General features: G+C 41.4%; 2 protein-coding genes across 2 annotated transcripts in view; one reads left to right on the top strand and one right to left on the bottom strand.

Annotated features, from left to right (window-relative positions):
- Nucleotides 1-20,067, bottom strand: part of LOC149462577 (DNA-directed RNA polymerase II subunit RPB11-a) — a 25,782-nt gene extending 5,715 nt beyond the window's left edge. Inside the window, exons 1-2 of the mRNA XM_089676572.1 lie at nucleotides 19,811-20,067; nucleotides 3,217-3,306 (exon numbers count right to left, since the gene is read on the bottom strand). Coding sequence (XP_089532698.1) covers nucleotides 3,217-3,306; nucleotides 19,811-19,863 — 143 coding nt within the window. The 5' untranslated portion in view covers nucleotides 19,864-20,067. The remainder of the gene's footprint in view (nucleotides 1-3,216; nucleotides 3,307-19,810) is intronic.
- A 298-nt stretch (nucleotides 20,068-20,365) lies between these two features.
- The window catches only part of TXLNG (taxilin gamma), a 59,964-nt gene continuing 53,110 nt past the window's right edge, over nucleotides 20,366-27,219 (top strand). The window contains exon 1 of the mRNA XM_089676571.1: nucleotides 20,366-20,542. Within this exon, the coding sequence (XP_089532697.1) occupies nucleotides 20,468-20,542 (75 nt within the window). The 5' untranslated portion in view covers nucleotides 20,366-20,467. The remainder of the gene's footprint in view (nucleotides 20,543-27,219) is intronic.

The raw sequence follows: 27,219 nt of genomic DNA, 5'->3' as shown, positions 1-27,219 counted from the left end.
ATGCGGAGTTGCATCCAAAGAACACCAAACCTACTGTGAAGCATGGGGGTGGCAACATCATGCTTTGGGGCTGTTTCTCCGCAAAGGGACCAGGACAACTGATCCATGTACAGGACAAAATGAATGGGGCCATGTATCGTGAGATTTTGAGTGCAAACCTCCCTCCATCAGCAAGGGCATTGAAGATAAAATGTGGCTGGGTCTTCCAACATGACAATGATCTCAAACATACCGCCCGGGCAATGAAGGAGTGGCTTCGTAAGAAGCATTTCAAGGTCCTGGAGTGGCCTAGCCAGTCTCCAGATCTCAACCCCATAGAAAACCTTTGGAGGGAGTTGAAAGTCCGTGTTGCCCAGCGACAGCCCCAAAACATCACTGCTCTAGAGGAGATCTGCATGAAGGAATGGGCCAACATACCAGCAACAGTGTGTGCCAACCTTGTGAAGACTTACAGGAAACGTTTGACCTCTGTCATTGCCAACAAAGGATATATAACAAAGTATTGAGATGAACTTTTGATATTGACCAAATACTTATTTTCCACCATAATTTGCAAATAAATTCTTTCCAAATCAGCCAATGTGATTGTCTGGATTTTTTTTCTCATTTTGTCTCTCATAGTTGAGGTCTACCTATGGTGCCAATTACAGGCCTCTCTCATCTTTTTAAGTGGGAGAACTTGCACAATTGGTGGCTGACTAAATACTTTTTTGCCCCACTGTACATACATACACATACACATACATATACACACACATATTTTAATACCAAACATTTTATACTTACCTGCTCTGTGCAGTGGTTTTACATAGAGCAGCCCCGATCCTCTATTTGGGTCCCCTGCCAGTGGTCCTGGTTTCTCCCCCCGCCGAGTTCCCCAATAGCAAATCTCATGTCCGCTGACACAGAGAGTGACTTGGCCCTGTCCCCTGCTCTCTCCTCATTGGCTCACTGGCTGTGGTTGACAGCAGCAGGAGCCAATAGCTTCTGATGTTGTGCGAGCCAATGAGGAGAGAGAGACACCCCAGAGAGCTGCTACTCTCATGCACATCACTGGATTGAGATGGGGTTCAGGTAAGTATAGGAGGGATAGCTGTACCTAGAAGGATTTTTACCCTAAAATAAAAGTTTTTTTTTTTAAAAAGTATACTTACCTAGGTGGATGCAGCATCAGACCAATGCTGCATATGTCCCCCGCCGCCTCCAAGTGTGAGAACTCGGTGATCACATAACCGCTGATCACCGCCGCTGTGAGCAGAGAACAGAACAGTGACTATCAGTCCCCGCTGTCTGCTCTGGCCCCTCCCTGACATGCTCATTGGAGCGCTGAGCTATGGTGGGGGAGAGAGCGACTGGTTTAGGCTCTCAGCAGTTTGCTGAGAGGCTGAGCCAGGTGCCGCTCCAGACTCTGGGTGGATCTTGACTTTAAAGTCAGGATCTTTCCTCAGCCCGGACGAGTGACATCAGCCTGCTGTCAGCTGAAAATGGGTCTCAGGAGTGCCTAACAAACTGCGTTCCTGTGATCCACAGAAGTACAGACAAAAGAGCTTTGGCTTTACTTCTCCTTTAATACAGAGAATGCATAAGGTAAAAAACTTTGAGCCTTTAGAATCACTTTAAAGATGGCAAAAAATTGTAAAAGCAGCAAAAGAAAAAAAAAAGAAAGGGTACAATGTGAGTTGCATTATTTCGTCCGTATGCATGAAGCTTAAAACACACATTTGACACATGGCACAATTGAGCAAGCAACTTATTTCAAAGTCCACCTTTGGGACCATGTTACATGTTCCACCCATTTTTAGGGTGAACATGTAGCATGGTCTGATCCTGCAGCTGCTGTCCAATGACCCCCTCCATGTGACAGAAGTACTAGCGGTCAATTTTCAATTCACAGTGTTCTGTGAATGAATGGACTACAATTCCCAACTGTGAGAAATGTGGTAGTTTATTTAGTCTTCCTGTCAGAAAGTATCAGCTTGCCTGTACAGGATGTATGAGCAAGGAAATACATTGAGTCTGCAGGAGACCTGCATGGCACCAGCGATCTGCTGATCGCTGGTGCAATGCTTTCCAGGCTCCCAACACAAAAAAATAATAAAAAATGCACATTGTTTTACCTGCAAAAAAAAATAAAATAAAAAAATGTGCATTGATTATTTTTGGTGGAAGGGTGAACTTATCCTTTCAGCAAATGCAGCCAAATTCCCTCTCAGACTCCAGCCTTCTCACTGGATAATGAAACCACATTGTCATGAAATAACTTTGAAGAGGTATAAATCCATTTTTAGTTTTGGACAGTGAATAAAACCACTACCTTTTTTTTTTTTTTTTTCTACAAGTGTCTTGTGTAGTTTCCCCTTCACCATTTGTCTCAGACACACAACAGGGAGTGAGGAAAACTATCTTAGGGAAGGAAAACCCCTCTTTTAGAGAGGTCACTGGAGCCAAGGTCCCCAATAAAGATTTCAACTGCATTCCTTTCCTTGTGACAACATTTTTTATACCCCATCTGTTCTAGTGACCATTGGGTCAACAGGATAATTATATTTTTCAGTTTCATCCCACATCTCTTTATGAAAAACTCCTCTTTATTCAAAAATACTGCACTGACAACACAGCTACATACCAAAATGACTCAGGGCTTCTGTACCTGTGAGCGTATTTTAAAGTGTTACTAAATCCACAACAGTAAAATCAGTCTGTATATGCAGTAAAGCATGCTTGTTATACTCACTGTGGAACCTAAGGGGGTAATCCTCTGCATTGTGTAAAAAGGCTGTTTGATCCTGCCTTCTCTGATCCTCCCCTTCTCCCAGCGTCCCCCTCTTATCGCCTGATAAGACATATCGTGTGGAGACACTCTGCACATTCTCAGTTTGGTGTATATTGCTAAAGAGGTTTATTTTTTTTTTCTTAGTAGAGTGCATGTGATCAGCACAGGGCCAATCAGCACTATCCAGACAGAGGTCAGGGTCCTACATTTTCCTAGAGAAGAAAGAAAACTCCTCCTACAAGCTTTAACATGTGCTCTGCTGAACACTGATATAAGTCACAAGACTGCTCTAACTGCTGATGAGAAAAGGTATTTAGCAGTTTATATTTACTAAAACAAATACTTTTCCACGTGTGTACAGTGAGAAATCAGATAGAGTGAATGCAGGGTCCTGGGTTTAGTAACACTTTAGGTAGCAGGTCCCACTAAATATATTGACTTACGATTTAATGATATTTCCAATGGTATGATCTTCCTTGTTTATAGTGAACAAACAGGCATTTGGTACCTTTGTGTCCTTGGTGATTGTTATTCTATGAAGAGAAAAAGAAGATATATAAATTATCTATTCAAACACACCAGGCCAAAGTTTTGCCCGTGATACTTTTTATATGCATGAAGAGTTACATTTTCAGGAACCTGCTGTACTTTTTTTTTTATACCTGGGGCTGTATTTTCTGAATAGTTGCTTTAAAAGCCATATCTGGACTATTTTTTTTCTTTTAATTATTTGGATAAGTAGAGAAGGATTAGAACCCCTGTTTAAGTTTTATTATGGTCTCCATTTTTCCTGCAGAAGCTTCCCTTTCATTTTATCCCTATGATTTCACGTCAAGAAATAAAGGAAAATGGGTATTAGTTGTATGGGAAGCCCTAGAAAGCAATAGAACGTCTCACACGTTTTATCCATTCCCTCCTCCACTAGAAAGTCTTGTTAGTACTGGGTCTGCACCCATTAAATAGATTTCCCATCACATTCTCTTCCTGTGACACACTGTCACTAGGACAGAAAGTGAGTGGGAAATCCCTAAAAGGAACACAGACAGTAATAAAATTCTAACCCTAATCACAGAAAACAAGAGGTTGGGTTTTAAATATAGAATGTGTCCACATAAGACATGAGCTTTATTTTCAGCTATAAATTCAAACATATATCCTACAAATATTGTACACAGGTAGTTCTCATTACACAAATATGTGTTTGATTTGAAAAGACTATCATCGAAAAACAAAAAAATTCCAAAAAACATCACTTTCTAAAAAAGATGCACAGTACATTTACAGCAGCCAGCAAATCCAATCTTTACGTACTTCAAGCAAAGTTTGCATTTGCTAACCAATAGGTACCATTTTCAGAATTGTTTTCATTGGTGACAGAGGGACTTCAACGCGTTTGTAAACCCATAATCATTTTTTGGCATCATGTCTCAGTTTTTACAGTTTAAGGTAATCATTTTTTGTTACTCTCTTGTGAAGTTTTTTACACGGAAATCCTGCCAGAATTCACTTCCCATAGCAGGCTGACCAGACTAAGCCACTGCCTGTTATGTACTTACTAACACCTTTCTTCCCAGTCCCCAGGACAGTGTTACTCCTGCCCATGCCCCACACTAAACATGCTCACATTCTGGATGGTCCTGCCTACCTTCTGGGCAGTTGCACACCTAATTAGATGGGAACTGCCCTCTCGTGGCCATGATCCCCTCAGAGAACACCCCCTTTTTTTTTTTAAACTTGCTGTGTATGCTCAGTAGCTAAAATAAGGGTAATGATGTAATCTCGTTACACGTCATCGTCGGAACAGAAATGCAAGACTGGCCTGGCAAATCTGAGACAGCTGACATCTGAGCCATTGTCAACCCACCATGCAAGCACCCTCAGTTGGCCAATGGTCTGATAGAAAGCCCAACAGGGCACAGAATGAGCTTACATGGAAGACTAACAACACTGCTGCGAAGCATCGTAGCGTTGTCATCCTGCACGAGGCAGTGCTGTTACTGGCAGGATCCCCAGGTAAGAAACTTTGCAACAGAGTCTTAAAATATGATTGGCTTACAGACCTGAAATTGTGCTCAGGGCACTGATGATCAGTGTGCCCTGATGATCAGTGTAGCCCCAGCAGTGCCACCTGTCAGTGTCTATCAGTGCCTTGTGTCAGTGCTCATCAGTACCACATCAATGCCACATATCAGTGCCTACCAGTGCACATCAATGCCACATATCAGTGCCCATCTGAGCTGCCTTTCAGTGTCAATCAGTGCAACCTATCAGTGCTGCCAGTCAGTGCCGCCTAACAGTGCCATATATCAGTGCTGCCTTTCAGTGCCCATCAGTGATGCCTGTCAATGCCCATCAGTGGCACCTACCAGTGCCTCATCAGTGCCACCTATCAGTGACCATCAGTGCAGCCTATCAGTGCCCATCACTGCAGCCTCATTAGCGCACATCAGTGAAGGAGAAAAATCACTTATTTACAAAAACTAAGAAAAAACTTTTTTTTTTCTTCAAAATTTTCAGTGGATTTTGGTTTAAGAAAAAATAAAAAAACCCAGAAGTGATTAAATACCACCAAAATAAAGCTCTGTCACAAAAAAATGATAAAAATGTCATATGGGTACAGTGTTGCATGACCCGCAATTGTCACTCAAAGTGCGACAGCGCTGAAAGCTGGAAATTGGCCTGGGCAGGAAGGGGGTATAAGTGACCTGTAGGCTAGTGGTTAAAGTACATGAAATGTATTTTATAAGGTAAAACTAAAGTCAAAACTTTAGGAAGGGTTATAACCCCTGTTATAGACTGTGTAGACCAATAATACATTTTTTCTGGAATTTATTTTTTTTTTCTTTTGTTTTTACCTGCAGATTTACTTCAATACATTGTGGACCAGACAAACCTTTTTGTTCAGCAATATATTGATAACAATCCAAATACATCCCATGCCAGTCCTTTTTAATGGAGACATCTCACAGTGGAGGAGTTAAAATAGCTTTTGGGCATTTAACATGGGGCTTACAAAAATAACAAACAAAAACAAATTGCATGCTTGCTAGTCCACCAACCCCATCCATCATATGCCCATTTATTCTGCTGTAATGTCCAGGTCACGCCATGATCTGATCATGCGATTCCTGCATTTCAATAACTCACAGCGCCCTCTCCTAGATCATCCAAACTGTACAAAATCCGCCCCCTAATACATTCTTTTGCTAAGAGATTTGCAGAACTTTATGCCCCTAAGCAACACGTTTGTGTGGATGAATCCCTTGTCCACTTCACTGGCTGAGATTTAAGCAATTCACTCCCAGTAAAAGGGACAGGTATGAATTGAAGCTGAACAAGCTCTGTGAAAGAGCTATAGGATATGTGCATGTCTTCCGTGTGTATGAAGGCAAAGACTCCCAGCTCCAGCCCCCTAAGTGTCCAACCTACAGCGGCACAAGTGGTAAAATTGTCTGGGACTTGGTATTCCCACTGTTCCAAAAAGGTTATATCTACCTTGATAACTATACCAGTCTGCCCTTTTCCGGCACCTGTACCGTGAGAAAACCTTAGCCTGCAGTACCACCCAAAAAAACAGAAAGGGCTTCCCACAAAGTTTAGTAACCACAAGGCTACAAAGGGGGGAATCTGCAAGCCTGAGAAAGGAGGAAGTGTTGGCCATGCAGTGGAGGGATAATAGAGATGTTTATGTCCTGTCCACCATCCGCGACACCTCATTGGAAATTTACGGAAGACACAGTCCTAGCCAAAAACCTGAATATATGCACGATTATAATCGGTTCATGAGGGGGTGGATTTAAATGATCAGATGCTACAGCCCTATTTGTCAACAAGAAAGTCCCTCTTCTGGTATAAAAAAGTTGCTATTTATTTTTTCCATTTAGCCATTTACAATGCGTTTGTCATCTATCAAAAGTCAACGGAAAGACTCACCACCTTTCTCAAATATATAGAAGAAATTATCACTGCCCTGATCTACCAGCAAGTATCCCCCCAGAAAACATTTGCTCTGACTGTGTGAGCAGACTTCACGAGCAACATTTTCCAGAAAACATTCCACCCACAGAATCAGGAAGAAGGCGCCAAAAAAAATGTCGGGTATGCAGCAGAAGTTAGGAGAGACATCAGTGTTCATTGTCCCCAGTGTCCCTACCAACGGGGCCTATGCATCGGAGACTGCTTCTGATGTTGTCACACTACATAAAATATTAGTTCCCCTTATTTTCAACAGCCTGTCATTTTCCAGTTTCTAAAATCTGTGCTGATCATTTGCCTGCTGCCTTGATTGATCATGCCTCTGCCTACCACGTTAACTGACCCTGGCCTGTTTACAGACAATGCCTCTGCCTGCCGTCTGGATTGTTTCTAAACTGCTTTTCTGCCTTCCATCTAAACTGACCTCTGGCCTGTTTGCTGACAGTGCTTTTGCCTGCCTTTGGGATTGTTTCTAAATCACGTTTCTGCCTTCCACCTGCAGTGACCTTGGCCTGTTAATCAACCGTGTTTTTTGCCTGTCGCTTGAACTGTTCTTTTGCTCTGCTACTGTAGTAGTGGGATGCAAGATAAAACAGGGGTATCACATATGGGAGGAGCTTCAGAGTAGAGAAAACCAGTTATTGGTTTTCACCAGGTTTAGTAATTTCCGGATCAGGGTCTGTTAGTCTGGAGGCTTCGAAGAGATTGAGTGGGATGAAGCCTCTACCCCTGTGGCCAGGTCTTATCTGACCGATGCCCTAAGCCCGATATTCCTTCCTGCTGCCTGGACCAATACTGTGCTGACCAGATCTATGCCTGCTGCCTGTAATGACCCAGGACTTTTTTTTGGACTATTTGTTTGGCTCTTGCTGACCACATCTCGGCCTGCTTCCTGGACCACTGCTCTCCTCTGCAGACAGCTGCTCTACCACAGGTAATCATCTTCTGTTTACCCTTTGTTTAGCTAGGCTGCGGAAAAAAATCTCATGCATATGGTATTGCCATACTCAGGAATAGCAGAATGTAGTTTGGGGTGTAATTCTTGCTATTTCTATGCTGTGTTTTTATAAATATCTTATAAACTGACAGCTTTGTGTAATAAAAAAAAAATTCTCATTTTCTTTCCATATTTTTCAAAAACTAGTGGAAAAAAAAAAAAAGACATGTTCAAAAGATTAATTATGTCTCATAGAATATACGTTGGGGTGTTTGCTTTCCAAAATGGGGTAATTTTTTGGGCGTTTCCACTATCCTGGTTACATAGTTAATTTGGCTGAAAAAAGTCCATCCAGTTCAACGATTAAAAAAAAAAAAAGTTATAATCCTATATCCACAGTTGATCCAGAGGAAGGCAAAAAAAACCAGCAAAGCACGATCCAATTTGCTCCTGCAGGGAAAAAAAAATCCTTCTTGAGCCCCCAAAAGGCAATTGGATATTTCCTGGATCAACTTTACCTATAAATGTTAGTATCCAGTTATATTCTGTGTATCCAAGAAAGAATCCAGGCCTTTTTTGAAGCAATCCACTGAGCTGGCCAGAACCATCTCTTAAAGGAGTCTATTCCACATTTTCACAGCTCTCACTGTGAAGAACCCTTTCCGTGTTTGGAGATTAAATTTCTTTTCCTCCAGACGTAAAGAGTGCTCCTTGTCCTCTGTGACAACCTCAGGGTGAATAACTCTAAACCGAGTTCACTATATGAACCACTGATGTATTTATACATGTTGATCATATCTCCCCTTAATCTCCTCTTCTCAAGATTCTCAAGAGAGAATAAATTCAGTTCCTCTAATCTTTCCTCATAGCTGATCTCCTCCATGCCTCGCATCAGTTTGGTTGCCCTTCTTTGTACTTTCTCCAGTTCTCCAATGTTCTTTTTGTGAATTGGTGCCCAAAACTGAACTGCATATTCCAGATGAGGTGTTACTAATGATTTGTACAGGGGTAATATGATATCTCTCTCTGGAGTCTATACCTCTTAATACAAGAGAGGATTTTACTCGCTTTAGAAACCTCAGCTTGGCATTGCATGCCATTATTAAGCTTGTGATCTACCAGAACTCTCAGATCCTTCTCCACCATTGATTCCCCCAGTTGTACTCCCCCTAGTATGTATGATGCATGCATATTCTTAGCCCCCAAGTGCACAACCTCACATTTAGCAACATTAAACCTCATTTGCCACATAGTTGCCCAATTAAACAGTGCATTGAGGTTGGCTTGTAAATTGAAGACATCCTGTAAGGACGTTATTCCACTGCATAGCTTGGTGTCATCTGCAAAGACTGAAATGGTATTTAATCCCAGACCCTATATCATTTATAAATATATTACAAAGTAAGGGTCCCAACACTGAACCTTGGGGTACACCACTGACAACCCTAGACCATTCAGAGTATGAATCATTAACCATTACTCTCTGAATACGATCTTTTAGCCAATTTTCTATCCATTTACATATGGATTTTTCCAAGCCCGTAGACTAGAGATGAGCGAATTATTCAAAAATTCGATTCGGCTGATTCGCCGAATTTGAGGAAGAAATTCGATTCAATGCGAATTTATTCGCTACGAATTTAACTTATAAAAAGGGTTTCTAGGCTTCAGAGAGCCTTTATATTAGTGCAGAACACTGTATCTTTAATTTAAATGCCCTTGAAGATGAGGAAGGAGAAGGAGAAGGAGAAGGATGAGAAGAAGGAGAAGGATGAGAAGAAGGAGAAGGATGAGAAGAAGGAGAAGGATGAGAAGAAGGAGAAGGATGAGGAGAAGGAGAAGGATGAGGAGAAGGAGAAGGATGAGGAGAAGGAGAAGGATGAGAAGAAGGAGAAGGAGAAGGATGAGAAGAAGGAGAAGGAGAAGGATGAGAAGAAGGAGAAGGAGAAGGATGAGAAGAAGGAGAAGGAGAAGGATGAGAAGAAGGAGAAGGAGAAGGATGAGGAGAAGGAGAAGGATGAGAAGAAGGAGAAGGATGAGAAGAAGGAGAAGGAGAAGGATGAGAAGAAGGAGAAGGATGAGAAGAAGGAGAAGGAGAAGGATGAGAAGAAGGAGAAGGAGAAGGATGAGAAGAAGGAGAAGGAGAAGGATGAGAAGAAGAAGGAGGAGAAGGATGAGAAGAAGAAGGAGGAGAAGGATGAGAAGAAGAAGGAGGAGAAGGATGAGAAGAAGAAGGAGGAGAAGGATGAGAAGAAGAAGGAGGAGAAGGATGAGAAGAAGGAGGAGAAGAAGGAGAAGGATGAGAAGAAGGAGAAGAAGGAGAAGGATGAGAAGAAGGAGAAGAAGGAGAAGGATGAGAAGAAGGAGAAGGATGAGAAGAAGGAGAAGGAAGAGAAGAAGGAGAAGGATGAGAAGAAGAAGAAGGAGAAGGATGAGAAGAAGGAGAAGGATGAGAAGAAGGAGAAGGATGAGAAGAAGAAGAAGGATGAGAAGAAGGAGAAGGATGAGAAGAAGGAGAAGGATGAGAAGAAGAAGAAGGATGAGAAGAAGGAGAAGGATGAGAAGAAGGAGAAGGATGAGAAGAAGGAGAAGGATGAGAAGAAGGAGAAGGATGAGAAGAAGGAGAAGGATGAGAAGAAGGAGAAGGATGAGAAGAAGGAGAAGGATGAGAAGAAGAAGAAGAAGGATGAGAAGAAGAAGAAGAAGGATGAAAAGAAGAAGAAGAAGGATGAAAAGAAGAAGAAGAAGGATGAAAAGAAGAAGAAGAAGGATGAAAAGAAGAAGAAGAAGGATGAAAAGAAGAAGAAGAAGGATGAAAAGAAGAAGAAGAAGGATGAAAAGAAGAAGAAGAAGGATGAAAAGAAGAAGAAGGATGAGAAGAAGAAGAAGAAGGATGAGAAGAAGAAGAAGGATGAGAAGAAGAAGAAGAAGGATGAGAAGAAGGAGAAGGATGAGAAGAAGGAGAATTCCAAGCCGGCAAAAAGTGTATCTGCAGAGCTCCGCTATTTCTTAGCGGAGCTCTGCAGATACACTTAGCGGAGCTCTGCAGATACACTTTTTGCCGGCTTGGAATTCTTCTTATTTTCATCCTACTTCTTCTTCTTCATCCTCATCCTCAGAAGAAGAGGATGAGGATGAAGAAGAAATAGGATGAAAATAAGAAGAATCCCAAGCCGGCAAAAAGTGTATCTGCAGAGCTCCGCTAAGTGTATCTACAGAGCTCCGCTATTTCTGACAGTTCTCTGACATTCACTCCATACAGCGGTTGAAACATTGTATCTATTTGTTTCCATTTATGGAAACAAATAGATACAATGTTTCAACCGCTGTATGGAGTGAATGTCAGAGAACTGTCAGAAATAGGCTATTTCTGACAGTTCTCCGACATTCACTCCATACAGCGGTTGAAACATTGTATCTATTTGTTTCCATTTATGGAAACAAATAGATACAATGTTTCAACCGCTGTAAATGTGAATGTCAGAGAACTGTCAGAAATAGAGGAGCTCTGCAGATACACTTTTTGCCGGCTTGGAATTCTTCTTATTTTCATCCTACTTCTTCTTCTTCTTCTTCTTCTTCATCCTCATCCTCAGAAGAAGAAGAAGAATGAAAAGAAGAAGAATGAAAAGAAGAAGAAGAAGAAGAATGAAAAGAAGAAGAAGAAGAAGAATGAAAAGAAGAATGAGAAGAATGAAAAGATTCTTCTTCTTTTCATTCTTCTTTTCATTCTTCTTCTTTTCATTCTTCTCATTCTTCTTTTCATTCTTCTTCTCATGAAGAAGAAAAGAAGAATGAGAAGAATGAAAAGAAGAAGAAGAATGAAAAGAAGAAGGAAAAGAAGAATGAAAAGGAAAAGAAGAATGAAAAGGAAAAGAAGAATGAGAAGAATGAAAAGAAGAAGAAGAATGAAAAGAAGAAGAAGAATGAAAAGAAGAAGAAGAAGAAGAAGAATGAAAAGAAAAAGAAGAAGAATGAAAAGAAAAAGAAGAAGAATGAAAAGAAAAAGAAGAATGAAAAGAAAAAGAAGAAGAATGAAAAGAAAAAGAAGAAGAATGAAAAGAAAAAGAAGAAGAATGAAAAGAAAAAGAAGAAGAATGAAAAGGAAAAGAAGAAGAATGAAAAGGAAAAGAAGAAGAATGAAAAGAAAAAGAAGAAGAATGAGAAGAAGAATGAGAAGAAGAATGAAAAGAAAAAGAAGAAGAATGAAAAGAAAAAGAAGAAGAATGAGAAGAAGAAGGAAAAGAAGAAGGAAAAGAAGAAGGAAAAGAAGAAGGAAAAGAAGAAGGAAAAGAAGAAGGAAAAGAAGAAGGAAAAGAAGAAGAAGAAGAAGAAGGAAAAGAAGAAGAAGAAGAAGGAAAAGAAGAAGAAGAAGAAGAAGAAGAATGAAAAGAAGAAGAAGAATGAAAAGAAGAAGAAGAAGAATGAAAAGAAGAATGAAAAGAAGAATGAGAAGAAGGAAAAGAAGAAGGAAAAGAAGAAGGAAAAGAAGAATGAGAAGAATGAAAAGAAGAATGAAAAGAAGAATGAAAAGAAGAAGGAAAAGAAAAATGAAAAGAAGAAAAATGAAAAGAAGAAGAATGAAAAGAAAAATGAAAAGAAGAATGAAAAGAAGAAGAAGAATGAAAAGAAAAAGAAGAAGAATGAAAAGAAAAAGAAGAATGAAAAGAAAAAGAAGAAGAATGAAAAGAAAAAGAAGAAGAAAAAGAAGAAGAATGAAAAAGAAGAAAAAGAAGAAGAATGAAAAGAAGAAGAAGAATGAAAAGAAGAAGAAGAAGAATGAAAAGAAGAAGAAGAAGAATGAAAAGAAGAAGAAGAAGAATGAAAAGAAGAAGAAGAAGAATGAAAAGAAGAATGAAAAGAAGAAGAAGAAGAATGAAAAGAAGAAGAAGAAGAATGAAAAGAAGAAGAAGAAGAAGAAGAAGAAGAAGAAGAATGAAAAGAAGAAGAAGAAGAAGAAGAATGAAAAGAAGAAGAAGAATGAAAAGAAGAAGAAGAATGAAAAGAAGAAGAAGAATGAAAAGAAGAAGAAGAATGAAAAGAAGAAGAAGAATGAAAAGAAGAAGAATGAAAAGAAGAAGAATGAAAAGAAGAAGAAGAAGAAGAATGAAAAGAAGAAGAAGAAGAAGAATGAAAAGAAGAAGAAGAAGAAGAATGAAAAGAAGAAGAAGAAGAATGAAAAGAAGAAGAAGAATGAAAAGAAGAATGAAAAGAAGAAGAAGGAGGAAAAGAAAAAGAAGAATGAAAAGAAAAAGAAGAAGAATGAAAAGAAGAATGAGAAGAATGAAAATAAGAATGAGAAGAATGAAAAGAAGAATGAGAAGAATGAAAAGAAGAAGAAGAAGAATGAAAAGAAGAAGAATGAAAAGAAGAAGAATGAAAAGAAGAAGAAGAAGAAGGAAAAGAATGAAAAGAAGAAGAATGAAAAGAAGAAGAAGAAGAAGAAGAAGAATGAAAAGAAGAATGAAAAGAAGAAGAAGAATGAAAAGAAGAAGAAGAAGAATGAAAAGAAGAAGAATGAAAAGAAGAAGAATGAAAAGAAGAATGAGAAGAATGAAAAGATTCTTCTTCTTTTCATTCTTCTTCTTTTCATTCTTCTTTTCATTCTTCTTTTCATTCTTCTTTTCATTCTTCTTCTTTTCATTCTTCTTCTTTTCATTCTTCTTTTCAAGAAGAATGAGAAGAATGAAAAGAAGAATGAAAAGAAGAAGTATTCCAGTACAGCAAAAAGTGTATCTGCAGAGAGCTCCGCTATTTCTGACAGTTCTCTGACAGTTCCTTCACATTTACAGCGGTTGAAACATTGTATCTGTTTCCGAATAAAAACATCTGTATCCTAAATGGAAACAAATAGATACAATGTTTCAACCGCTGTACATGTGAAGGAACTGTCAGAGAACTGTCAGAAATAGCGGAGCTCTCTGAAGGGACACTTTTGCCGGCTGATCGGGAAAAATCCGATTCGCGCACCCGAAGTATGCTAATATTCGGATTCGCCGCAAATCGAATTTTTCCTGAAATTCGAAACGAATTCCACTTCGCCTGGTTCGATTCGCTCATCTCTACCGTAGACTTTACCTTACACATTAGCCGTGTGTAGGGAACTGTGTCAAATACTTTTGCAAAATCCAAGTATACCACGTCCACCGCCACCCCTCTGTCTAAGGTTTTGCTCACCTCCTCATAAAAAGAAATCAGATTTGTTTGACAACTTCTGTCTTTCATGAATCCATGCTGTCTGTTGCTTAAAATATTTTTTTTCAGCAAGAACTCATCTATGTGTTTTTTTTTTTATTAAACTCTCCAGTATCTTCCCAACTATAGAAGTTAAACTAACAGATACGCGTCGGTTTGTCTACTTCCTGGTGACGTATGTCCGGACACAGTGGCCATATTGGATTCCCCCAGGTGCATGCATATCTACCCACAGGCTGGGAAAAACGCTTTTTTATGGAAAGGAGCATGTGAGTGGAAAACTTTGTAATTTTTAACTTTGCCTATTAAATTTACTACACTATGGAAGGCTTTCTTGTCTTTTTATGAGTTGCATAAGAGAGGAGGAGGAATAAGGAGTCTGCCAGAGGAATACACCACTGAGGTGGTAACTGCTTTGAGGCCCTGTGTGGGTCGAGGAAGGGAGGTGAGCAGGCACTGCTGCCATTTGAAGGAGAGTACTTGCACTTAGAAGTGGAGATCACCAGTGTGTTCCAGCTTAAAGCACAGTCACATGCATGGAATATTTTTTTCTCACCTTTGATATTGTCTTGTTCACCTATGGCATATATCATTTATGTATAATTTAGACACCATTGTATGTGGCCAATATTCTGTTTTCACGTATATATATATTCTGTTCATTATATTTGATTTATGCACTATATATTTAGTTTCCTAATGTGTGTTATTTAGCTATTTTGGTTGACACTATTTTTTCTTTTCACTAGAGGGAGTCAACACACATTTATTATATATAGTGGTCACTTTGATTTATAATTACACTATATGGAGATACATGATTGTATTCATGTGATACAAGCGCTTCACTAATTTTTAATTTTATTTTGCACTTATTGGTATCAGCTAAGTGACAGCAGCTGTATTTTGTCAATTATTCCCATGAGCGCAGGAGGATCCCTTATTATTAAACTAACAGATATATAATTACTTGGTACAGATTTTGACCCCTTTTTAAATACTGGCACCACATTGGCCTTACACCAATCCAGTGGTACTATGCCAGTCATTAAAGAGTCCCTAAAAATTAGAAACAATGGCTTGGAAATGAAAGCGCTCAATTCTTTAAGGACCCGTGAGTGTATGCCATCCGGTCCAGGTGGTTTATTCACCTTTGTCTAAATAATGTTTTGTCTAAATAAATGTTTACAGCTAACAAATGAAATCATGTTATGGTCACTGCTACCCAGATGTTCTTTTATATGGACATTCGTAATAGGCTCTGCATGGTTTGAGATTACCAGATCCAGCAGAGCATCATTCCTAGTTGGGGCCTCTATGGATTGTACCATAAAATTCTCCTGTAGTAGGTTTAAACTTTTTTTGCCCTTTAACTGTTCCTGCAGTACCATTACTCCAGTCAAGTTCCGGGTGGTTAAAATCCCCAATTATTATCACTGTCCCAGCCCTTGCAGCCTTTTCGATCTGTGCAAGGAGCTGAGTCTCCACCTCCTCATTAACACTGGGAGGCCTATAACAAACTCCAATGATTACCTTTGAAGTACACACCCCCAACATGGAACTACCGCTATTTTATTCTCTAGGGTTTCTACTTTCAGAAAATATATGTTTGGGAGATTTGTGTAATCATCTGGACTAAAATTATTTTTTAAACTTGTGCAAAAAAACGCATAAACTGCTCTGGCAGCAAAAGGGATAAAGGATTAGTCTGACACTCCCCTTTCCTGAGGAGCACCCAATCAGTGCTCATTACACTGCAAGGTCTCTGTCCTCCCTGCTAGTCCCCGGGTGCGGTGCTGGAGACAGGCAGGGAGGGGAGGAGGACATAAACAGTGCAATGTCAAAAATATTAAACGTTTAAGTCACCATAAAGCCCCTTTTGTTTTTAAAATACCCAGACATTCCTAAAATCACCTCCGATTTAAATATGGTTTTGTTAAAAAAAAAAAAATAATTTTTTATCTGGACAAGTATATTGTAATGAGGGATAAGTAGATTGAGGCACTGATTTAGTCCCTGGACAAGTCGTTTTCCCAAAAAATTTCCACACCCGTTATTTTCGTCAAAAAAGTGAATTGATCCTTTAAGGTGCTCTCTAATCCTAACATAAAGAGGCATAGAAGGCCTTCCGACATACTGTATACCCCAAGAGCATTCGATCATGTACACAACCCCCTTCATTCTACACGTGATGAAATCTCTACTTTTATATGTTTCTGTAGCTGAGGCTAAAAATTTAAGCTACAACCATAATCCCGGTATCAGTTTTTACTGCCAGCGATTCTCTTTTGAGTAAAAGTAATCTGAGAAGCTGCTGGAGTACTTTTACAGGTGGCAGAATGGTGTCTAACTGCCTTTAGCGGGCTCTCCCAAGCAATCGGAGCCCGGTAAGAATTCAACCGGCAGCATCTGGCTCTGGGCACCCAGTTAGAGGAACTGATGTTCATCCCACTGTTTGATGTCAGAAACCAGAAGCAAGGATGATTTTGTCACTTTCAGTTTCTGCCCTTTGTTTACTGGCTAGTTACCAGCCAGTAAAGCAACTGTTCAGACAAATCTGCATCTAATTGGCTGCATTGAAGGCCAGAGGAGAGACCTGGGGTCTAACAGACCCCAGATCTCTCCATAAAGAAGACCTGACACAAGGGATGTTTACATTCCTTGTTACAGCAATACAAATGATCAAACAATTTTAGAGAAACTGTGTAAAAATAAAATAAATATTAATAAAAAAATGTTTTTAGCACCCCTATCCCTCCGTGCTCACGAGCAAAGATGAACGCACGCATATGTAAACAATGACTGCACCACACACATCAGGTATCACCACAATCAGAGTGAGAGCAATAGCTCTAGCACTAGAACTCTTGTGTAACTTAAGATTGGTAACCTGTAAAGGCATTTAAAGCATCACCTTTGGATAATTTAAAGTACCATACTTTGTCGCCATTCCACAAGCATGTACAATTTTAAAGGGCGACAGGTTTGGTAGCCATTTACTTGGTGTCACAGAATCTTTAATATACAACCGAAAAATGGTATTATATTGTGTTTGTGTTCACTAAAATTTATGAACCACATTTTTTTTCCCCCCAAAAAAATTGCGTTTGAAAAACTGCTGCGCAACTACCATGTGCCATAAAAATTGCAACACCCACCATTTTATTTTCTAGGGCCTTTGCTTAAAAATATAAAAATGTTTGGGGTTTTCTATTGAAAAAAAAAAATTACATGTAGGAGAAAAATTGGTCTGAATTGGCCTGGTAGGCAAGTAGTTAACGAGCATTAAATTTTCATAGGGTGCTTGGTGAACATTAACCCCCCCTGGCGGTATTCCCGATTGCACCTCGGGGTTAACTTTCAGTACCAGAAGCGGAAACCCCAAGCCACAGTCGGGATTATACTGCAGCATTGCTCTGGGATCCCTCCAGCACTTACCTTGTCCTGTGGTTCCGGGTTGTCCCCCCTGCAGCGTATCCGGCCGATGCCGGCATCCGTCTTCTGTTCCCTGCAAGCGTCGGGGGATATGGGGGACGGAACCGGTGGGAATTTAAAAAATTTAACGTTCACTAAATACACTAAAATCTGATAGTATTATATTACTGTATCAAACCATTTCATACATTTTGTCCCTAGTGCTTTATCCTGTGCCCTGCCTGCATTTTTACTGTTCTTTCTGCCTGGAAACTGAGAAACGTCCATGGCGTCCAAAAAGCATCCCTTTAGGTCAAAAGCGGTTTTAGACCAGCTAGAAAACAGCGATAGGAAATTAGAACCACTTGCAGAATTGAGTGATGATTCGTGGAGAAATTCGTCATCAGACACTGAAAACGATTTTGCGACTTTGCTCAGTGATGTGCGAACTTGGCGCTATATTTCAAATTTCAGTGTTTTTGGTTTGATTATATTATTTAATTAAATTTATTATTATATTTTTTATGATTAGTTATTAAATTATAATTTATGATTTCGTGTTTAAATTTTATCATACCCGGGATGTTTACTAGACTCTTGTTTGGACAGATTTCAGTGAGTTATTCCTAAGAATTACAGGCCTACAATAAAAAAACATATTTCCATTGAAAACAATGTACCGCTTTGAGCACAGAAATACTGACATAATCAGACCGCTAGGGAGGTTAAATGCATGTCAACCGCAAAGGACAATGTGTGCTAACGCAATAGGTGCATTTGTTCAACATCAGTTTTTTACACAATTGTAAATATGGCCTTTGCTTGCTTGAAAATAATAGATTAAGAAAACTGTATAGAGCAAGACCTGATGCCAAAGATATCGGATAAGAGATTCTGGATTTCTATGTACTTTAGCCCTTTCGCTGCCAGGTCTGTAAGGACCTCACAGCAGGGGGTTTTATACACAATACAGTGGCTGCAGCCATCGGGATTGTGTATAAATCTGACAGGCAGACTCCTACCTGTCAGGAGGAAGCAGTCAGATGGCTTTGCTGCTGCCGATTGCTTCCACAGCCTCCGGCTGCGGTGCCCTCCCAGCCCGCAGGTGTGCTTCCACCATGTAACTGGGTTCCACTTGCCCATCTGCAGGCTCAGGGAGATCCATGGTGGGGGCCACTTGCCCATCTGCTGGCCCAGGGAGAGCAATGGTGGATGGGCAAAGAGAGGAGAGTGGATTAGCATCTGGTCCCCTCCCCTTCTTTGTGTGACCTTGAAGGTGACATCCATGACGTCATTTCCAGGTCACAACTGTCACTTTCCTGGTTAGAATAGCCAGGGAAATATGCATTGCAATGTGGTTTGTAATGTGATACATCTAATGGAGCTCAGAGGAGACATACAGGGTCTTTTAGACCCTGCATGTCTCAATAAAAAGAACCTGTCACCAAAAAAATTTGAATTTGTTTTTTAAATAAAATAAACTTACACCCAAGCACATAACATCCCTCCCCCCAAATTTTTTTTTTGAGGCCCCCACCCCGCATACACGAACATAAAGACACGTGTTGGGGCGCCTACAAGTGACACTGTCAACTGCGATACATATTACATATCGCTGCGCACGCCGGAGTGAAAGCAATAATTCTAGCAGCAGACCCCCACTGTAATGCCAAACTGATGACCTATAGGGGCTTTGAAAGTGTCTATAGAAAATATAGGGAAATTAAGTTTGATGCAATTTCATAAGCGCACACAAATTTAAGGTTTGGCATGTTGGGTGTCTATTTACTCGGCACAATCTCATATTTTATATTTTACCAAAAAATTGGGCAATTTATTGCCTTTGCAATAAAATCAGTGTGATTTTTACTGAAATTTTGCATTTCCTAGACCTTTTGCAATAATATGGTGCGACATTAAAAGTTTAAACTACCGCTGTTTTATTCTCTAGGACAGGGGTCTCCGAACTATGGCCCTCCAGCTGTTGAAGTACTACAAGTCCCATCATGCCTCTGGGTGTCTTGCCTGTGGCTGTCAGTCTTGCAAAACCTCATGTGACTTGAAGTGCCTCAACACCTGGAGGGCCATAGTTTGGAGACTGTTGCTCTAAAGCAGTGTTTCTCAACTCCAGTCCTCATGGACCCCCAACAGGTCATGTTTTCAGGATTTCCCTCAGATGAAACAGCTGTGGTAATTACTAAGGCAGTGAAACTGATCAAATCACCTGTGCAAAATAATGGAAATCCTGAAAACATGACCTGTTGGGGGTCCATGAGGACTGGAGTTGAGAAACACTGCTCTAGAGTGTCTGCTTTCAGAAAATATATAATGTTTGGGGATTTTATGTAATCTTCAAGCCCAAAATGTTTTTTTTTTTTTTTAAACGTGTGCAAAACAGCTCTGGCAGCGAAAGGGCTAAGCGAGTGCCCTTGTGATTCTGTGTCTGTCCAGCACAGCAGAGACTGCAAAGGTTAACACCTCAGAGTGGAATCTCTCCAGTCACCGCCATCACTCACTTCTTTTCCCCCTCAAACAACAAGAACGATTCAAAGGCCGGCGGCGCGTTCATCTTTGCAGCAAAACTCTTCTCGCCTTCAGTCTATTCCGCTGCTCTGTATACAACGCAGGTGCGTCCAACGTCACTTCCTCCTCTCACGTTCCGTTCTCTCCCACCTTCCGTCTTCAAGAACTGGTACTGTCTTGCTGTCTAGCGGCCATTTTGCAGTAGACAAATTGGCTTCTGTGGAGATGGTCGAGGTTATTTAGGCTCCCTTTATAAAAATCTTGTGTAGAAGTGTCTCTCCGGCCTATGTTTGTTTTAGGTGTTGTGTGAGAATCCTTTTTTTTTTGTAAAATACCCCTCATGACTTCGTAGTTATTACGTTTTTTTTTAGATGTGTACCTTCGCCATATTTTGTATTCTTAAAAGGACCGCGAGGGTTGTTAAATAATATCTTCTTGTGACGGTGTCTTACGAATAGGAAAGTTTATTGCGTGCTTCCCTTTTCAAAGATGGCTCTTTTCCACACGCCGCTGCCTGTCACGTGCGGCAACGCTGTGCAATGTTGCCCTTCCCCTGATTGGTCGGCGGTGTGCGGGGTTGTAGGGTTGAGTGCTGCGCAGGGGATTTCGCTGGTGCCCAGACCGCGGCACTTCTAGCACTGCGTCATATTATGTCGTCCCAGGTAGAAGCGGCGGCTGCTGTGGAGGATTCTCAGGAGTCCGGGAAGTTGGACGGCTGTGGACAGGTAATAGAAGGAAGCGGGGCACGCTGCTGGGCTGTGTATATGTGGTGCCCCGGGGGCTGAGGGGGCACACGAGGGAGGAGAGCTCACACACCACCTGTCACATTGGCCGTACGGCTCTGCTCCATGGCCGCCAAAGTCACTGTGGACTCCGCAATGTGAGCCGTGTTTACTAGTCACGGGGAGGAGGAGGGGACACAGGGCTAAACTTGTGTACTCTCCCCGACCCTCTCATTCCTTCCCAGCCCCGACAGGTCGGTGAGCTGCGATCACTGCTGGGAGTGCAACACACTTACATAAGCCTTCCTTGTCTGATCTCCGATCACCCAGAACATGGAGGACAGGACTGCTGCACAGCCAGGGCGATCTTTGCTCAGCTACACACCACCTCCCATCACTGCCACAGGCAATCCTTCCCTCTAGATTGGCTTCAGAAGACTCCTAAAAGTTTGGGATTTCTTTTAAATCGATCGTTAACTCTTTACACCATTTTGACAACTTAGCTGACAGTCCTATTGAAGAAGTATAGGAGCCCTGTAACCCCAGAGCTCAGTCTGGTTCCTTCTGTCAGTTTTTCAGACACATCCAGGCAGAACACAAGCCTGTGTCTGTGGGCAGGGGAATTAGTCCCCGGTCACACTGGTGTGACTTTTCATGCGATTTGAACTGTTAAATTCACATGAGAAGTCTCACCCAATTGTCCGCAATGCGGTCAAATTAGAGTGGTTCTGATGAAGGGGTCCTGCGAGATGCCGGAACGTCGCACTTGCTGTAACTGTGATTGCTTATTAAAGATTTGGACCCATAACTGGAGATCCTTGGTGTGCTGGTGCCGTTCTTCCCATCTGACTCTGGCGGAGTCGCATCGATTTTGAAAGTAGTTCACGCACTTCTTTTTGCAAGTTCAGGTGTGACTTGCATAGAAATCTATGCATTATGTCGCACATATATCTTGCAAGTGGCAAATGAAGTCGCACTGGCATCCGCCTTTTTGAAGTCGTGCGACTTCAGGTCGAATTTGATCTGACTTAGAATGGGCAGAAGTCCATTACATCTGCTTAGTGCCTGGTCATACAGGTGTGAATTGAAATTGCACCTAATGAATGTCAGTGTCTTACTATGTGCGATTTGCTGCAGCGCAATTTCTAAAGTAGTTCTTGCATTACTTTTTTCCGCAGTTTTGTTGCGATTTCACATAAATAGAATATAATGGAAATCGAACTGCAGCTTTCAAGAAATCGTTGAAAATGTTCACAAGTAGCAATAAAGTCTTCTGAAATTGAAAAAAAATTACACCATTTTAAATCGCAGCAGTGTGACCAGTGACTTAGATCCGAGTCTGTCTGCAGAAAAAGCACAAAATGGTTTTTTTTTTTTAGGCTCTTTCTTTCTTTTTTACCTGGTGGTTATTATACAGGATTTATATAGCACCAATAGTTTGCACAGCGCTTTACATCATGAGGGCAGACAATACAGTTACAATACAATTCAATACAGTAGGAACCAGAGGGACCTGCTCGTTAGAACTTACAATCTAAAAGCGAGGATCAAGTGATACAAGAGGTAATAATTGTAGGGAACAAGCTGACGGAGAAAATAAGAGTACAGTTTTTAGATAGGGACAGGATAGGCTTCTCTGAAGAGAAGGGTTTTCAGGGATTGTCTAAAAGTGAGGGAGAAAGTCAGACAGATTAGGGTAGGGAATTCCATAGGATGGGAGATATTCAGGAAAAGTCCTGGAGGTGAGCATGGGAGGAAGTGACCAGGAAACTAAAGAGCAGGAGGTCTTGGGAGGAATGATGAGAATGATTTGGTTGGTATTTTTAGACTAGGTTAGTGATGTAGCTGGGGGCCGAGTTGTGGATGGCTGTGTAAGTTGTTCGTAGTTTAAATTGAATTCATTGGGTGAACGGAAGCCAGTGGAGGGGTTGGCAGAGAGGAGTAGCAGACACTGAACAGTTGGTAAGGTGGATGAGTCTGGCAGCAGCATTCATGATGGACTGAAGGGGCATAGCCTGTGTAAAGGTAAGCCAGTGAGGAGGAAGTTGCAGCAATTGAGGTGAGAGATGATCAGGTTGTAAGAAGCTTTTTGGTGTCATTGGTTAGGAAGGGATATATTTTGGAGATGTTGCAGAGGTTGAGGCGACAAGATAAACTGAAAGGAGAGTTCAGGATAACACTTAGCACCTTGGCATGCAGGAACGGGTTGATAGTTGTGCTGTTGATCTTGACAGAGAAGTCAGAGGAGGAAATATGAGGTCAGTTTTGGATAGATTGAGTTTGAGGAAGTGATGTGATATCCAGACTGATATGTCTGTTAATAAATTAGTGTTGCTGGCCAGTAAGTCTGTTATTTTTCAAAAGAACAAGCTCTTCAGCAGAATGTATCAGTTAAAGGATTGAGACAAAGCATTGCTGCTTTCTCTCTCTTCACAGGATGCAAAGCCATTGGCTCCTGCTGATGTCAATTAAATCGTGAGGAGGGAGCAAAGGGTGGTGCCAAGTCATGCTGTGTGTGTGTCTACAGATGCACACAGCCCAACTCAGGAACGAGCCCACACATGCTCCCCTATAGCAGGCAGCTTGCTATGGTGGCGTACACAGAAGATGAAGCGCTAGAGCGCCAACGGGAAACCCCAGAAGAGGTTCAGGGCTGCTCCGTTCGTTGCAAGTATAACATATTTAGTATTTTGGGGGAAAAAAGTAGCCTTTACTTCCCCTTTAAATAGTTTGATTAGGCAAAGCGACCTCAAAGAACTATTTCCTTTACTAACTGAGGTGGCTGCTGTCAGCACTGTTTAAATTGTATGTAGCATCAGCTACATACAGTATACAGCACTGATATGGGGTATTGGCAGAGGGGGGCATATGACGTCAATTTCTCCACTTCAGCCATTTGGGGGTATTCATTGGAAAAATACAAAGCTTCCTGTGAATGGATGAGAAGTTCTTAGTCTGCCTCAATTTTGTTCTGGCAGCAGACAGGAAGTCCCTATACCGTTTCCTGGAAACAGTGCTGTAAACCATATGTAGTTGATGCTACACCCAGTTTATACAGCGCTGACAATGGCTGCATCAGTTAGTAAAGGAAATGGTTTCTTTGGGCCATGTTGGATCAAACAAACTATTTAAAGTGATAGTAAAACTGAAGTTGGGCTTTAGAGAGGAACTTCACTCCTCCCCTTTGTTTTGTTTTTCCCTTTTACCTGTACCACTGGTTGTGCAGGTAAAAAAAACAAAAACATGCCCATTGAATCCAGTAATGTCTTGGCAAACCTGCTGCCTCGCCGCAACATACAAGGTCCTGTGCCATCGTCTTCTATGCTGATGTCATCGAGGGGGCCAGATATCGCATGATTTTGCACTTGGCCCCCTGATGATGTGCTGCTACGCATGCCTGTAATTTTACAGTGCCTGCACATTGCTCCAAAGCCTCCTCAAATGGGTGATGTGAGTATCCCAGGAGGCTTCATTAATGGGGGGGGGGGGGGGGATGTCATGCTCGCCTAGACAAAATACCAAGAGGCATGGGGCTAGGACCTATGAAATTTATTACATGAACCCCAGGAGCTTTATTCCATACTGTAGTAGTATGTCCAGCATATTAGCTAGGATTGCACTGAAATTTCGGTGGCCAAAATGTTTCGGCCAAAAACACCCCAAAATAAAAAAAAAAGCACCAATACAGGTGCCGAAAAAACCCCACTGCTGCCATCGGCCTCTGCTCAGTAGTTCTCAGCCTTACCCGAGAAACCATCGATCCCGGCGCTGGGCATAGAGATGAGTGAAGGAAAGATGGCTGCCACTCATCTCTATGCCCTTGGAAGACCAGAGTGATGTCACTTCCTGTTATGGCCATTTTGGTTTTTTTCTTAAAGCACTAGATCAATACTTTTTTTTAATCTAATGATTTACATTGCGGAGGAGAGATGTGGGGTCTTATTGACCCCATATCTCTCCATAAAGAGGACCTGTCACTAATTATTTCTATCACAAGGGATGCATGCATTCCTTGTGATAAGAAAGGTGACAGTGCAAAAAACCCAAAACATTAAATATATAATAAATTTTTTTTTTAAATTGCCCCGTCCCCCTATGCTCGCATGTAGTGGTGAACACATATATAGGCTATGCCCACATATGTGTTCAGTGTTCAAACCACACACGTGAGGTATCGCCACGAACGTCGGAGCGAGAGCAATAATTCTCGCACTAGACCTCTGTTTGTTTACACTACTAACCTGTAGACATTTTTAAGGCATCTCTCATGGAGATTAAGTACCGCAGTTTAACGCCATTCCACGAGCATGCGCAATATTAAAAGTGCATCAAAAGTGACATGTTGGGTATTTACTCGCCGTAACATCCTCTTTTCATATTTTACAAAAAAATTGTGGTGTATATTGTTTTTTTTGTTTTTTTTTTTTGTTTTAATTAATCGGTGTATTTTTTCCAAAAAAAAAATTAATTTTTAAAAACTGCGCGTTTTGGTTTTCAGCCAAGTGCACTTTGAATTTTCGGTTTTGGCACCAGAATTTTCATTTCGGTGCACCACTAATATTAGCACATTATAGCAGGCTTACCTGCCAAATGATCCCCACCAGTGCTGCAGTGTCAATCCTCTCAGCTTCCATCTTATTCTGCTCTTTCTTCCAGGTTCATACTCCTTGACCTTTCAGCTGCCTTTGACACAGTCGACCACCTGCTCCTCCTCAGTAAACTCCACTCCATCGGCCTCTGTGACTCTGTTCTCTCCTGGTTCTCCTCTTACCTTTCTCAGCGCACTTTCAGTGTCACATACAACTCCTCCTCCTCCGCTTCCTCTTTCTGTTGGGGTACCCCAAGGTTCTGTTCTTGGGTCCCTCCTTTTCTCTCTATACCTCCTCCCTGGGCCAACTGATAACTTTCCATGGCTTCCAATACCACCTCTATGCTGATGACACCCAGATCTATCTCTCCACTCCCCAGCTCACCCCCTCAATCTCCTCACGTATCACAAATCTACTAAGTGACATATCAGCATGGATGTCACACCACTACCTAAACTCAATCTTTCAAAAACTGAGCTTGTAATATTTCCTCCTCCCTGATCCTCCACTCATGACTTTACCATTAATATCAACAGCACAACCATTGGTCCTTCCCCTCTTGCCAGGGTGCTAGGCGTAATCCTAGACTCTGACCTCTCCTTTGGGCCCCACATCCACTCACTGGCTTAATCCTGCCGCCTCAACCTCCGAAACATTTCCAAAATCCATCCCTTTGTGACCAATGACACCACAAAACAACTTATCCACGCCTTGGTTATAGCCCGCCTTGATTACTGCAACTCCCTTCTCACTGGTCTACCGTTACACAGGCTATCCCCCTTCAGTCTATTATGAATGCTGCTAGACTCATACACCTTACCAACCGATCAGCAACTGCTGCCCCTCTCTGCCAATCCCTTCACTGGCTTCTACTAACCCAACTTATAAAATTCAAAATACTAACCACAGCTTACAAAGCCATCCACAACACTGCCCCTAGCTACATTGCCAACCTCATCCACAGATATCGCCCACTCCGCTCCTCCCATGATATCCTCCTCTCTAGCTCCCTCATTACCTCCTCCCACGCTCGCCTCCAGGACTTCTCCAGAGCCTCTCCCATCCTCTGGAACTCCCTACCACAGCATGTCCGGTCAGCCCCCACCCTGTATGCCTTTAGGCGATCTTTGAAAACTCACTTCTTCAGGGAAGCCAACCCCACCTCCACCTGAGAACTGTACTTGAATCACCTCCGCCAGATCATCCCCCGCAGCTATCACCTTTTGTATCACCTCCCCCTTCCTTTAGATTGTAAGCTCCATGAGCAGGGCCCTCACATTCCTTCTGTACTGACATGTATTGTAATTGTACGGTCTCCCATTATATTGTAAAGCGCTGCGCAAACTGTTGGCGCTATATAAATCCTGTATAATAATAATAAGTATATCCAACTTAAGTGTCAGGCCAAGATGGAATAAGTAACGTTAAATAAAAGAGTAAATATAGATAACAAAGCTTTAAAACCAAATATTCAATTCTTTGTAAGCCCAGTTGCAACTCTTTCTGTCCAAAACTTTAGAGATTATACAGTTAGTCCCTATATACAAACGTTCAACTTGTGAACTTTCAAAGATGTGAACGTGTGTTTGCATGTCACACACTAAGTTTTATTTATTTTTATTTTTTTTAAATTCAACCCAGTGGGCTTATCGAAAACAAACTAACAGATCTCCGTACCAACACATGTAATGTGGCGATCTCCCCCATTTGCGCCCCTTTGTGTTCTGATGGGGATTCCTCCCCCGCCAGAACACTGGCCAGCGCTCGCAGCCACTGTCTGCAAGTGCTGATCTTTGTTAGGCTTATGAACATGTTGGAGTTAAGAACCAGCTCCTGGATTGTAACTAATTCGTAAGTGGGGGGGTTTGCTATAGTTTGGCCTTGCATATTTAAGGCTCATCTGAAAGATCTTGGATAGATTGCTGACCTGGAACAGGTGAAAACAGACAGGTGTATTGTGGCTGCAAACACTGACAAATATACAATACTTATTGTGCAGTGTCTTATGACATCCTGCATCATGGGCCATGGAAGTTTGTTTTTTTTATTGCAGTTATCAGATTAGGTGTGAAGATGGCAATACATGGTTAG

Source organism: Staurois parvus, unplaced genomic scaffold (genome assembly GCF_062004578.1).
Source record: "Staurois parvus isolate SC_StPar_1 unplaced genomic scaffold, SC_StPar_1.0 ptg000172l, whole genome shotgun sequence".
Classification (NCBI taxonomy): domain Eukaryota; kingdom Metazoa; phylum Chordata; class Amphibia; order Anura; family Ranidae; genus Staurois; species Staurois parvus.
Note: the sequence above shows the minus strand (reverse complement) of the source record. Positions and strands in the feature narration are given on the sequence as shown.